The sequence below is a fragment of the Lonchura striata genome, chromosome 29 (genome assembly GCF_050655825.1).
Source record: "Lonchura striata isolate lonStrDom1 chromosome 29, ASM5065582v1, whole genome shotgun sequence".
NCBI classification, from domain to species: domain Eukaryota; kingdom Metazoa; phylum Chordata; class Aves; order Passeriformes; family Estrildidae; genus Lonchura; species Lonchura striata.
The window spans coordinates 3,792,489-3,806,487 of record NC_140731.1 but is presented as its reverse complement, the minus strand read 5'-3'; the positions used below and the strand labels follow the sequence as shown (position 1 = coordinate 3,806,487).

General features: G+C 62.2%; 1 protein-coding gene across 6 annotated transcripts in view; it reads left to right on the top strand.

The window, feature by feature from the left end:
• Window positions 1-202: 202 nt before the first annotated feature.
• The window catches only part of LRP1 (LDL receptor related protein 1), an 87,781-nt gene continuing 73,984 nt past the window's right edge, over window positions 203-13,999 (top strand). For 4 of the 6 annotated variants that reach the window (XM_077788648.2, XM_077788647.2, XM_077788646.2 and 1 more), the window contains exon 1: window positions 2,034-2,199. In XM_077788648.2, the coding sequence (XP_077644774.1) occupies window positions 2,127-2,199 (73 nt within the window). In that variant the 5' untranslated portion in view covers window positions 2,034-2,126. Of the gene's footprint in view, window positions 330-2,033; window positions 2,200-7,214; window positions 7,400-13,999 lie in introns of those variants that run through there. The other 2 variants (XM_077788649.2, XM_085563086.1) reach the window with 2 other exon arrangements.

Below are 13,999 nucleotides of genomic sequence, written 5' to 3'. Positions count from 1 at the left end.
CGCTGCGCTTTTTGCCACCCCGGCGCTTCTGCAGGGGAGGCGTCCCGGGAACATCTGGACCTTCTCCCGAACATCTGGCGCCGCAGCAGCCTGAATCACCCTGCCCCCCCCGCAGCTGCCTGTCCGGGGTGGGGCGGAGCAGGCGTGTGACATAATTAAAGAAAACATATGACATCACGCGGAGGGGTCGCATGGTGCCCGATGACGGCGCCGGCACCGCTGCCCATCTCCCTCCTCGGCCCCGGGCCCTGGCAGGCAGCGGAGTGGCCAGTGGATGACGTCACGGCTCTGGCTCTGACGTCACTGTTCTCAGTCAAAGCTGGAGTTGGGTGAGTGATGGAGTTGGCCTTGTGGATGGTGGGACCCCCATGATGGGGCTGTTCCAGCCCCCCGATCCTGAGTTCTGCTTCTGTAGCCCCTGCAGGGGCGACTGGGGGACAGTGAGGGTCCTGTGCCCTGGGGGGTGACAAGGGACCCCTTGCCTTGGGGGGACAGTGAGGGTCCTGCGGGGTGATGAGCGACCCCTTGCCTTGGGACAGTGAGGGTCCTGGGGGGTGACACAGGACCCCTTGCCTCGTGGGGACAGTGAGGGTCCTGGGGGGTGACACAGGACCCCTTGCTTTGTGTGGACAGTGAGGGTCCTGGGGGGTGACACAGGACCCCTTGCTTTGTGTGGACAGTGAGGGTCCTGGGGTTGACAAGAGACCCCTTGCCTTGAGGGGGCAGTGAGGGTCCTGGGGGGTGACAAGGGACCCCTTGCCTTGTGGGGACAGTGAGGGTCCTGGGGGGTGACACAGGACCCCTTGCCTTGTGGGGACAGTGAGGGTCCTGGGGGGTGACAAGGGACCCCTTGCCTTGGGGGGACAGTGAGGGTCCCATTCCCCTCGGACATAGCGAGGGTCCTGTGCCCTGGGGGAGCAGTCAGGGTCCCACCGCCCTTGGGGTGGTGATGGTTTTGCTGTCCTGGGAGAATGGCGAGGCTCCTGTTGCCTTTAGCGATGGTGAAGGGCCAGTCCTGGGGGACAGCGAAGGTCCTGCAGCCCCGAGAGGACACCGAGGGTCCCGCTGTCCCTGCGGGTGATGGGTCCTGCTGCCTCGTCCGTCTCTGACCCGCGGCCGGTACCGGGTGTCGGTAGAGGGGAGCTGGACCTCCCCCGCACCTGGGGACCACCACAGCAGGGACAGGCCGGGCGCTGGAGCGGCATCACGGGCCGGTACCGCGTGTGGGCGCGGGACCGGCAGCGCTGTACCTGTGCCACACCGGTCCTGGCCCCGGCCCCCTGCTCGTACCATACTGACACCGATACCGACACCGACACCGGCACCGGACCCCTCCCGGACCATACTGACACTGATACCGACACCGATACCGGCACCGGTCTCCTGCTCGTACCATAATGACACCGATACCGACACCGGCACCGGAGCCCTCCCGTACCAAACTGACACTGATACCGGCACCGGACCCCTGCCCAGACCATACTGACACTGATACCGACACCGATACCGGCACCGGACATCTGCCCGGACCATACTGACACCGACACCGGTACGGGACCACAGCCCGTACCATACTGACACCGACACCAGAACCAGACCCCTGTCCAGACCATACCGAGACCGATACCGGTACCGACCCGGGACCCCTGTCCCTACCCGCACCCACCGGGGGGCGCAGCCCCGGCACCGCACGCGCATGCGCGTAAGGACCCCCCCCACCGCCACGCGCGTGTCCCCCCCCCCCCCCGCCCGTTCCCGTCCGCGGCGGCGGCGGCTCGAGCCCGGTGACGTCAGGCGGGCGGCGGCGCGCGCTCCATCGCCCCCCACCCCCAAAATCACCGCCCTCCCTCCGCCCCTCCCTCCGCCGCGGCGGCGGCGCGCGCAGAGACCCCCCCCCACCCCCCCATCCCCCGCCGCCCCCCGGCCCCGCCGCCGCCGCCGCCGCCGCCCAGCCCGGAGGGTCCGCCCGCCCCCCGGCCCGGCCCGGCCCGGCCGCCGGCCCGCCCCCGCCCGCCCCCCGCGGATGTCGGTGCGCGGGCCCGGGACGCGCCGCCCCACGGGCAGCACGGCGTGAGCAGCCGCCGCCGCCGCCGCCGCCGCCGCCGCCGAGCCGCCGAGCCGCCGGCATGGGGCCGCTGCTGGCCCTCGCCGGGAGCCTCCTGGCCCTGCTGGCCGCGCCCGCCGCCCGCGCCCTCGAAGGTGAGTCGGGGGGCGGCGGGGCCGGAGCCCCGCGGGGCGATACCGGCGGGGAGGGGGAGGCGCCGCAGCCGCTGTCGGGGGCGCGGGGCTCGGCCGGGCCGGGGAGGGGCGGGGGGCGCTGCGCGTCCCCCCCCTCCGCCGCCGCCGTGACAAAGCAGAGCGGGCGCAGCCCGGCCCCGCTGCGCCGTGGGGACACCGGAGGAACCGGGCAGCGGCGGGGAGCGGCGGGCCGGACCGGGGAGGCGCGTCCTCCGGGCACCGCTCCGCAGCGCACGGTGCACCCCCCGCCCCGTCCCCCCGCAGCCGCGGGGGCCGCTCGCTTGCGCTCTTTGCCCGTTCCCGTGGCTCCCACCCGCCCTCCATCCCCATTTTCCTCTGGAATCCAAAGTTTTCCCCGCAGCCAAGCGGGAAAGTTGGAGCTCAGCACCGCTGCGGGAGCCGGGGCCGGCGGTCCCGGTGTGCCGGGGGTGGCCGGGTCCGGGATCCCACCGGTCCCAGGGGTGCCCGTGACAGCCCGGCCTCGCCCCACGCTCCCCCTCTTGCATAACCGGGGCTGCTTCTCCCGGAGCCGCGACGCCCGGCTGCGGAGTTTGGCTGTGACCGGGCCTGGTGGCACCGGGAATATGGTTTATCCAGCCACCGGGGCTGTCCGTCCCCCGGTCCGTGCGTCCGTTTGTCGGTTTGTCCAGCCTCCCGCCATCGGTCCATCCAGCTCCTCGCCAGCCGCTCGTTCCCAAGCCGCGCACGTCGCGTTCCCGGCCCTTTATTGATCTATTCAGTAAATACTTGAGCTCGTCAGCTCCGCGGCCGGGCTGGGAATGTGCGAGGGGCCGCTCTTGGCAGCGCCCGTGCTCCGCGCTGGCAGCCGCTCCAGCCGGGAACCGGCGGCCGTGGCGAAGTTCTCGCAGCGCTTGGACGCGCCGGGCTGTTTTTTCCCCTTCAAAAGCAGAGAAATGGGGGAGTCTCGGCTTTCCTGTGGCGGATTCCCCTCTGTCTGCACGGGAATGGCCTTGTGAAATGAGAGGCTGGAATGATGGATGAACCAGAGGGGGTTGTTTTTTTGTTTTAGGAGGAGGTTTTTCTGTCCCATTTGCTTTGCCCACCTTGGAGCAAAGCGGGAGAAGGGATTTTGGTGTCGTGGCAGTGGCAGCATCTGACCCATCGCCGGGTTGGAGGGATGGAGGAAGAGGAGGAGGTTTGGGCAAACGCCAGATCCCTGCCCCAGATTCATGTCTGGGGCTGCAGGAGGCCGGAGCCTGTGGTTTCCATCCTCCAGCCCCTCCTCACCCTGCTGGGGATGCGGACACTCGATCTGTGTCCCTTGGAGGGAGGTGACAGGAGCGGAGCAGCTCAGGGCACCCTGCGGCCACCCCTCGGTGGCACCTGCGGGGCTGATCGAGCCGCTGGCACACACCCGGTGAGCTCGGCGGTGCAGGTGGCCACGGCTGAGCCCTCCGGGGTCACTCCTCCAGGGAACACGGGGGCTCGGAGGCATCGTCCCCGCTCGGAGGTGGCTCGGAGCATCCGGCGGATCCAGAAGTTGGTGGGGGCGGAAGGGAGGCATCGCTCATTGCATAAGCTGCGTTGCCTTTGGAAACCAGGCTGCGGAAAGATGATGAGCTGGAGGGAAGTTCTTCCATCCTCGGCTCCACACCCCAGGAGCTGGAGTGGGGCAGAGACACCCCTTCCTCCTGGTGCACGTCCCCCTCCCCAGGGGCTCCCCTTTGGGGACTGTGATGGGAACGAGGTGCTGTTCCACCACCTCAGGGTGCTGGGAGCTGTGGGAAGCTGTGGGTGGGAGGATGTGGGGGCATGTGGCGGATGTGGAGGCACCACAAGGATGTGGTTGGCTTGGTTAGGGGGCAGAATGTGCCACCAAGGTGCCACCTGAGCTGGTGCCTCAACCCTGGCGGTCCTGGCTGGGCTCTGGTTTTCCTGATGCAAGTCTCCCACTGTCCCAGCTGGGTACAGTGGGGCTCTGGGAGAGGCCAGGACATCACTGGGAGCAGGATGCAGGTCCCCATCCTTGTCTGGAGAGCCAATTCCTCACACTTACAGCCTCTGTTTGCGGTTCTGGAAGCTCGTTGCTTGTTTCTGGAGAAGAGGAGGCCAAAGTCCAGCTGTGGGGTGGCAGGAAGCTCTTCCATGGGGAACAAAGGGCACTGGTGTGCAGCTCCTGTCTGCCTGGTCCTCTGCCACTTGCTGGGGCAGAGTGGGGCATCCCTGCACCCTGTGGTGGCAGAACCCCAGGAGCGGAGTGAGGGCAGGCAGGGATCACCCTGTTCCTGTTTTGGAAATACCTGTGGTTGAGGGTGGCCGGGATGTTTTGGTGCAGCACTTCCCTCTTGCCACCTCGGTGGTCTGGCGCGTCCCTGTGTGCCCGTATGTGCTCCCAGGTGTCCCCACGTGTGTCTGCGTGTTCCCAGGTGTTTTCCCGTGTGTTTTTTCCTGTCTTGCCATGCGTGTGCACGCGTGTGGGTGTGCACACACTGCTTCCCTAAGCGTGCACGGACATGCCCGGAGCTGTGCTGGGTTCAGTGGAGGTGAAGAGTGGAGGTTTGAGGTGCTGGGAGGAGAAGGAGGTGCTGGAGGGGCAGTGTTCCTGGAGATGTGTCCAGCATTCCCGTGTGGAGCATCCCAGCAGGATGCTTGGGCTTCCAGCAGCCCCGTGGGGCTCTGTCAGGTGTGAGAGGTGCCTGGTGCTGCTGTGGTGTCCAGTGGCTGTGCTCTGGCCCCCATCCCACGTCCTCCCTGTCCACGCCAGGGACGTCAAGAGGATGGGGCACCTCCGGAGCATCCCTGGCGGCGGTGCCAGGTTTGGGGTGAAGCCGAGGCGTCGCCTCCTCGCCGCTTCCGAGGCTCCTGAGGCGCAGTGGGCGGCGTGGGGGTGGCAGCAGCTGTGGCAGCCCCCTCGCCTTCGGTGCCTCAGCCCCACCACTCGCTCCTCGTGTTCTCTCCGTGCCGGTTCCACGTGCTCCGGGGGAGCCTGCGAACCGGGAAGGAGCGGGGGCTGCTCCAGCTGGTGATGCTTTTCCTCCAGCGTTAAGAACTGGTTGGGATGATGAGGAGCAAAAGCACTCAGGTCCTCCCTGTGCCTCCAAGGCCCTGGCTCTTGGAGCATCCTCCTCTGGAGGAGCTGGCTCCAGCTGGTGTTCCCTGGTTCCTCTTTGCCCCCAGCCCGTGCCTGACCCGTGGTTGCCCAGTGGGGCTGTGCAGGCTCTGCTCTGCTGCACAGGAACAGCAGGATTGGAGTGGAAAATCAGAGACAAATTAAGGGAAAAGCGGCATAAACCAGCTGCTGGGTGGGGTCCCGAAAACAGCCCTGGAGTCAGCCCAAGGGGACGGGGTGGTGGCACGAGAAGCTTTGAGGAGAGAGGGTTGGCTCCCAAAATCCATCCTCCCACTGCCTGGGATGAGGGTGTTTGGGCAAGGACCACGACTCCTTCCCCCTCCAGGAGGACACGGGGGGACCTGGCTGCCCCTCAAGGTTGTGACAACATCCAGGTCACCTCCCAGTGCTCACTGAGGTGGGGAGGGGGCTGGAGGGTGAGGAGCCCTTTGGGCAGAAACTGAGAGCACTGGTAGCATCTGTAGAGGTGATGGTGGTGGCAGGGTGAGGACATTGGGCACTGGGGTCTGTGCCAGCACTCTCCTGCCCCGTGGCTGCCCGGTGTGTCCCTCGAGGCTCATCCCGGTGCAGCAGCGCTGGTGAGGAGGGATCTGCTCCCACTGATTCTGCTGCCGAGGATTTGTCACCGTCCCATGAGCACTGGGATGGGACAGCTCGTGGGGTCCCTGCCTGCCCCTGGGGGTGGTGTCCACAGTGGGGTTTGGCTGCCCTGGGAGGCAGCAGGAGCTGTGCCCGTGTCTGTGACCTCCCCCAGCGCTCCGGGGGTTTGGCTGTGCCTTTGGGGAGCTGTCCCAAGCCCTTGGATGGTCTTTTGGATGGAGCCTCTCCAGGGAGAACGTGGTTCTGCGAGTGTCCTTTGACCAGCAAGGGGTTGTATGGGAGGTGCTTCCCGAAATCACAGCCAGGGCCGTGGAGTGCCCGGAGAGAGGGGAGGACACACAGGATGTGCCACATGCTGCTGAGTCAGCACAGCGATGAGCCCGCGGCTTTGTCGTGGGGCAGGAGGTTCCTCTTCCAGGCACAGAGATGATTTCAGTTCCCAGATCATCTCCAAGCACTTTCCTGGTGCAGATAAATCCTTTCTCGTGCCCCCCTGACCTCTCAGCGCTGACGGGGTCTGAACCCTGAGCTGCCTGCCAAGCCCAGGGTCCTCTCCCAGCTCACCCCACCCAGCCATGGGGCTCCACCGAAGTGCCTGGGGTGAATCCAGCGCTCCCAGGGCTGGGAAGGGGCTCCTTGGAGTGGGTGCTGATCCCAGGAGTGGCGCTGGCTTGGACTGAGAGCAGCGGGTGCATCAGCCTGGCTCCTTCCCACAGTCCTGCCTTTGCCAGGCACACAGGACTCTCCTGGTGCTTGGGGTGAATTTTATCTCCATCACCTCCAGAGAGCGTGTCCAGCTGTGTTCCCATGGACTTCTCTCTCCAGGGACTTGGGCTTGGTGCCCGGGGGCGTTTTGCCTCCATCACTCCATCCTCAGGCTCTCCCAAATGGATCATCTGCCCCGCCTGCAACTTGTTTTCCAGGGGATGCTTTTCCCATCTCCTTGGGATTTTGCAATCCAAGGCCAATCCAAGCTGTTTACAGGCTAGGTTTTGCTGCTGGCTTAACTTCCCAGCCCTTTCCACGCACCGCTCCCGGGCAGCCCGACCTGCTGGCCATGGCCACACCAAATATTTCCAGCATTTTTCTCATTCAGCTCAAACTCGTCGTTTTCTTTGCTGTTCAAACTCTTATTTTTGAAGGAAAAGCACAGGGTGGGCCGTGAGGGCTGCTCTGGCTGTTGTTCCATGGTGAGAGGTTGCGTTCCCCAACGTGGTCAGGCCATTTCTAGGGCTAAATATAAACTCCAGTGTCCTTCCTGAGCCAGGGAAGGGAGCGGGCTGGAGCTGCAGTCATGCAGATGCTGAGCAGGATCACAGACGGTCCCAGCACCGCTCGTGGGGCTGGCAGCAGAATTGTTGGATAATGACCTTGCTGGCAGCCCTGAGCTCCTCCGGTGGGACTGTGCCTGCAGTGACGCCGAGGGAAGGGATGGGAAAAGCATCCCGAGCTCCAGGGAATGTCAGGAAGGTGAGAGCAGCTCTGTGATGTCCAAAACATGTGGACCGGGGCAGCAGCGGGGATTGTGGATGTCTGGGAGGGAGTCTAATTGAGTTGGAAGTTGCATCTTTAATTGAGTGGGCTAATTAAGCCTTTTGCCAGATGCTGTTTCTCCAAATGGGACCATGGTGAGGATGGGCAGGTGTTGGGGTCACATCCTGGGGACAGGCAGGTATTGGAGGGGGGGTCTCACCCTGAGGATGGGTGAGGTGTTGGGGGTCTCATCCTGGGGACAGGCAGGTATTGGGGAGGGTCTCACCCTGATGATGGGCAGGTGTTGGGGGTCTCATCCTGGGGACAGGCAGGTATTTGGGGGGGGTCTCACCCTGAGGATGGGCAGATGTTGGGGTCCCATCCTGGGTGTGCCAGAGCTGGGCAGGAGGGGGATGAGTGTGGGGGTTGCTGCTGAATTGAGGGGCTGCAGTGCCAGGAGGTGGAGAGGAGTCGCTGCTCTTGGACCCAGGGCTCTGCCATCCATCCTTGGTGACTGAGTCGAGGAGGATTCCAGCTGGGGAAGGCTTTGGGAGCCATCCTGCTGCTGCCCCCCTGCCCCAGCCTCCCTGGGGTTGACCAGGTTTGTTTGCTGGGGGCTGTCAGGTGAAAATTGAAACGTGCTGAGAGCTTTGAATGGCATCAATGTCACTCGTTTACCTGCAGCTCTTTGTTTGTGGGCACGGGCTCGTGCTCCTCTGGCTCACACATGGCTCCTTCAGGCCACCAGCAGTCACAGCTGGCCAACAGCGTGGCCACAGCTCCTGCAGGAGTGTCTGCACGCCCTGGCCCTGCACTGGGGGTGCAGAACCGAGTCCCCCCCAGTGTCCCCTCCCTCTGCTTCCCTGTGCCCCCCGTGCTGGCACCCGGTGATTTCCTCAGAACTGGGACGTCGTGGCCTAAAGGATGGCACAGGGGCACAAACCCCCGGCCCCGGGGAGCAGCAGGATGCCCCTCTGCCCACCCGTGCTGCTGGGGGGCTGCCACCGTGTGCCCACCCACTCCAGCCTCTACTGGGCCCACGCGTCTCGCCTGTCCCCTGCTGCCGGTGTCACCAGCCCTTGGCTGTCCCTGGCTCTGTCCCTGCTGGGAGAGCGGCTCCAGATGATTTATTTCACTTGGGGGGCACAGACACCCCAAACCACGGTGCTTACGGTGGTCCCGTCCTCTCCAGGCTCCAGATGATTTATTTCACTCGGGGGGCACAGACACCCCAAACCAGCTCACGGTGGTCCCATCCTCTCCAGGCTCCAGATTATTTATTTCACTCGGGGGGCACAGACACCCCAAACCACGGTGCTTACGGTGGTCCCGTCCTCTCCAGGCTCCAGATTATTTATTTCACTTGGGGGGCACAGACACCCTAAACCACGGTGCTTACGGTGGTCCCGTCCTCTCCAGGCTCCAGATTATTTATTTCACTTGGGGGGCACAGACACCCTAAACCACGGTGCTTACGGTGGTCCTGTCCTCTCCAGGCTCCAGATGATTTATTTCACTTGGGGGGCACAGACACCCCAAACCACGGTGCTTACGGTGGTCCTGTCCTCTCCAGGCTCCAGATGATTTATTTCACTTGGGGGGCACAGACACCCCAAACCACGGTGCTTACGGTGGTCCTGTCCTCTCCAGGCTCCAGATTATTTATTTCACTTGGGGGGCACAGACACCCCAAACCACGGTGCTTACGGTGGTCCCGTCCTCTCCAGGCCCCGGGAGCTGGAACCCACCCCGGCCCCCGGCGCGGGGAAAGGCTGTGAAGGGTTTCCTCCCGGCGGGTGTCGTGGTGCTTTTTTATTGTTTGGAAAAGGAAGCACTTGGGTTTAATACTTCCCGCTCCAGCCGCCTTCCCAGCGCCCGGGCGGATGCTGCGGGGCGCGGGGCGAGCGCTGCGGGGAGCCTCCGGCCCGGCCCAGCACCCTTGGGTGGGTGCCCACGCCAGGGCCCCGCTTCCTGCCGCAGCCCCCGGCGCTTCCAGATGGGTTTGCTCAGCCTCTCCTCCGCCGGCCTGCAGCGCGTTTTCCCCCGGGAGGAGCGGGTTTGGAGCCCGGTTACTCGCCAGCGCCGTGCTCGCCTCCCCAGCTGCTCGGATGCCGTCGGCCCTTGCCCAGCCCTGCGCCCTTTCAGCTGCATCAAATCCTAAATTCTCTTTTCCTGCAACTTACAGAGGTTAAAAGCAGTGAAAGCGGGATCCCTGAGCTGCAGGAACCGCCTGGGAGCATGCAAGGGGTCAGGCGGCATCTGGGACGCAGCATCAGCTCAGGGATGGCTGTGCCAGTTCTTCTTTCACCGTTTGTACCAGTTACAGACAGATGGGACATTTCGCCGTGCCAGGGATGTTTTTCCAGTGGAGCAGCTGCCACCTGGAAGCCCTGCAGGACCCGCTCTTCCAGGATGTGCTCTCAAGGAATTCCCAAACCTTTGCTCTCACCAGCAGTTGCTGTGCTTGGGAGGGTGATGGGCGACCCGAGCTGTGTCCCCACGGGCGGGTTGGGCTTTGTTTTGGGGATCGGGATGGGAATCGGTGACAGCCAAAAGCTGTGCCAGGAGCAGAGCAGGGCCATGGTGTTGTCTGGGGTTGTTATCCCTGGAAAGACCTTGAAGTCTCAGGAGATTGGGCCGTGCCATGGTGGCTCCGTGACCTTGTGCTCCCCAGGGCTGGGAGATGCTCTGAGGTGCCGCAGGAGACCTCAGGAGGTGACCTGGAGGCTTGGAACAGGTCTGGGTCTCCATGTCCTCCTGCCCCTCTTGATGTTCTCCAGCCTCTCGGAGCATCCAGCATCTCCTGGGGGGTGACCCTGCCCTGGCTGAGGTGGGACCCCCATGTGCACTCCAGTGAGCACCCACAGGTGTGGGTCCCAAGGATCCCAAGGATCCCAAATCCCAGCTGGATCATCCCTGGCTTCGTTCACACGGGCAGGTGGAGCCGAATCCAGAGCAACTCCCCGCGCGACCGTGCTGCTCGGGAATAAAAGTCCCTTTATGCCGGAATAATTAGTGTACTCAGAGCATGCTAATTATTCTGGGATAAAAGTGACTTTTATTCCAGCAGAGTGTCCTCTCAAAGGGCCCTTTCTGCCCGCTCCCGGGGCACAATAGCTGCTCTGCTCCGTTTCCCCATCCCAGACAAAGTCCTTATTTGCGGAGGCAGCGAAATTGAGTTGACTAATGAATTAAGGCCAATGGTTCTGGCCGGGCTCCAGCCCTTTGAAAGCCTTGGCGAGCTGATGCCCGGCCCGGTGGGAGGAAGCACAGACTCTCCTGCCCCACCAAGCCCCTGGCAGCCTCCCCTCCCTCCCTCCCAGCTGCCGGGATGAAATGCCTATTAATCTATCCTGTGGAATTGCTTTATTCCCGGCGCAGGCCGGGCTCTGGAGGGAGCGTTATCAGCTCCAGCCACAGGCCATAAATAACCACGGTGGATCCTGGTTGGGTTCCCAACCGCCCAGGGTAGAAACATCCCGCTCCTATTGCCAGGATAAATACAGGGAATAAAGGCTGGGCAGGTAGGGGAGGTGGGGGGCTCTGCAAACCCGCTGCCCCCTCCCCATCCCTCCTCTGAGGAAGGAAAAAGGGACTCGGGGCAGCCTGGCAGGGATTGCCACAGGCCAGGGCTGCCTGCAGCCCATCCAACTGCACCCAGAGGATTGAAGCCCCTTTCTCTTGGCTGCAAATGCTTTTTTATTCCCCCTTTTTTCCTCCCCACCCCCCCTGCACCTCGCTTTTTTTTTTTTTTTTCTTTTCCTATTTAAATTGCAGATAAGCTGCAAAATGAATAACACCAAAAAAAAAGTGGGATTCTCCCTTGAATCCCTCTTGGCTGTGGGGCTGGAGCTGCCCCTCCTTCCTCTCCCCACTGCAGTCTGGATGATCCAGCTCTTATTTTTTTTTGTTATTTTTTTTTTTCTCTTTTATTATTACTATCCCCAGTCCTGGCAATGCCGGAGCTTTCCTTTCATCTGGCTCCATCTCTGCCATTTTTCAGCTCGTTCTGCTGCGGACTCTCGGTGGGGCTGGAGGCAGGAGGGGGGATCATGCTCCGGCACGGCTCTCCCAGCTCCTGAATTTGGTTTAAAATGCAAATCTTTCCTTTATTCCCCCCCTTTTTTTTTTTTTTCCCTTTTTAATGGATTTCATCTGAAGGCGGCGGAGCTGCTGGAGCCTGGGGAGCGGGAGGGGAAGGGGCTGGGCAGAGGGGGAGCGCATTCCTCGCAGATTTCCTGATGCGTGTTCGCATGGAAATCGTGGAAATCGTGGAAATCGTCCCCCCCCGGATGCGTTTGAAGTCGGGTGACGCCGGAGCTGCGGGATGGACGCGGCCCTGGGAGCCGCAATATGATTTTATCCCCCTTCCCCCTCGGCGGGGATGCTGTGGGCAGCTCCTGCCTCCATCTCCTGCCTCCCTCGGGATGCGCTCGCCCGTCCTTCCTCCTCCTCCTCCTCCTCCCTCTCCCTGTCCCCCCCCCAGCATCCTCGCTCTGCTCCTTTGTCTGGGTTTGGAGGCAGCGTGGGCAGGTCCTGCCTGCTGGGAATCCCATCCCAGTGCCCGTGCTGGGGGTGCTGGGGGGCTGCTGGGGACCCCGAAGTCACCTCTTGGGAGTTGGCACCTCTTGGCAGCTGGGCCGGCCCCAGAGGGGGACGTTGGGATGGCATCTCCCTGGGGTACCCGGTGTGGGCATCCAGTAGCTCCCAATCCGTGTCCCGTGGGCAGGGATGGGTGTCCCTTGCCACGGGGAGTGGCAAGGATGGCAGGATGTGTGGAACAGGACCAGCGGGAAAGGGTCAGGGATGTGCTGGTGGCATCTGGGGATGGATGAGCAGAGGGTGCTGGGCCCATCCTGCCTGTCCCTCTGGCACGTGGCAGGGGGGTGACAGCTCTGCCTCTACCCCAGGATGGGTCTGGGGGCTGGTGGGATCTTCCAGCTGCTTCCCACCAGCATCATCCCTTGGTCAGGGCTGGGAACACGGGTGGAAACCAGGGATGGAAAAACCAGAGAAGCGCTGGAATGCTGAGGCTGAGGTGATGGTGGGGTTTGGTTCTGCTTGGGTTTGTTGTTGTCTCCTTGGGGGTTCCAAAAAGGGGGAGAATCAGGGTGAACCCTGTCCGGGGTCCATCTGCGCACCCACATCCACCCAGAGCCTGTCCCAACACCTCTGGCACAGCAGAGCCAGGCTCGCCTTCTCCAAAAATCATCTATTTTTTTTTTGTTTGTTTGAGGAAAGTGAATGCCTCGTGATTCCATAGTCCGACTTGAAGGGAAAAGGGGGGAAAAAACCGTATTTTAAAGTCAATATTTACTTAGCAATGGGCCGTCCCCCTCCCCCAGTCCGGCCGCATACCTGCGGCTCCTCTGCTGGAATGGCCGGGAGCCCTGTCGGTCCTGGAAGCTCTGGAGCAGGGATCTGGTTTGAATCTTCCCCGTTCGGAGGGGGCCGGATGGAAGAATTGCAAAAATGCATTTGAACTGTTTTGGGATGGTGTGCTTAAATGCAAAACAAACAGCTGAGCCTTCCTTTCCCTTTCCCCCTGGAAAAAATGTGCCTCAGACCTGAGGGTTTGGTATTTTAAATGTCTCTATTACCTAGTTCAGCTTTTGGGAGGCGGAAAATTTATTGGATTTGGGGTTTGAGGGTCAGCCTCGAGCCCCAGCGCAGGGAGGAGGGAGCAGGATGGGCTCCAGGCTTTGGCTTTCCCAGCTCCTGTCCTGAGGCTGCAGAGAAACTCCAGGACACTGGAAGTTCTGAAAACACGAAAAAGGGAACAAATCCTGTTTTTTTCTGTAGTTCGGGGACAAAGGACGGATGATGTGGGGGAGACAAACGAAGCCTCAAGTGGCTGATGTGGTTTTGGTGGATTTTGTGTGTTGAACGTGGTGGAGTTCGTGTCTGGGGTGGCCGAAGGCTCCGTGTCACGGATTCCAAGCTGGCACTGGGAAGGTCCCACAGGGGCCGTGGACTCGGCTCTGGCTGGGAAGAGCAGCCATGAATTTCAGCCTTGATCCACAGGGAAGGAGGAAGAGGAGGAACATTGGGATGAAGACGTGGTGTTCATCCGGCTGATGGAACAGGCTCTGCCAAAAAAAGGCCAAAATTGCCCCAAAAATTGCCTCAACCTGCCCTGTTTTGGGGGTGCTCCGTCCCGAGGTGGGCATGGAGACCTGGAGGGGCACGGAGTGGGAATATTTCCCTCTGGAGTGGGTTTATTCCCTCCCTTTTGTGCTCCCTGCTCCCCCAGAACATCTGGTTTGCGAATCGCGTCCGTCCCAGCTCGTATTTATGGCCAGCGCCGTTTCCTGGCCGGACGCCTCCTCCTGAGGAGAGGAGGAGGAGCTGGGCTGAGGAGGAAGCAGGGCAGGAGCTCCTTCACGTTTTGGTGCTTTGCTTCCAGTCTGTCCAGGTTTTTATGTCATCCTCATCTGTGGACTGAAGGTCGTGCGCCCTTTGCTCCAGGATCTGCTTCTCCACCTCTCCGACAGCCCGTTTTGCTGGCCATTTCTTATTTAAGGCAGAAAAACCAGATTGTTTTTGGTTGTTTGTGTTGGCCAACCCCTTCCCAACCCACCACGCTCCAACACAAAG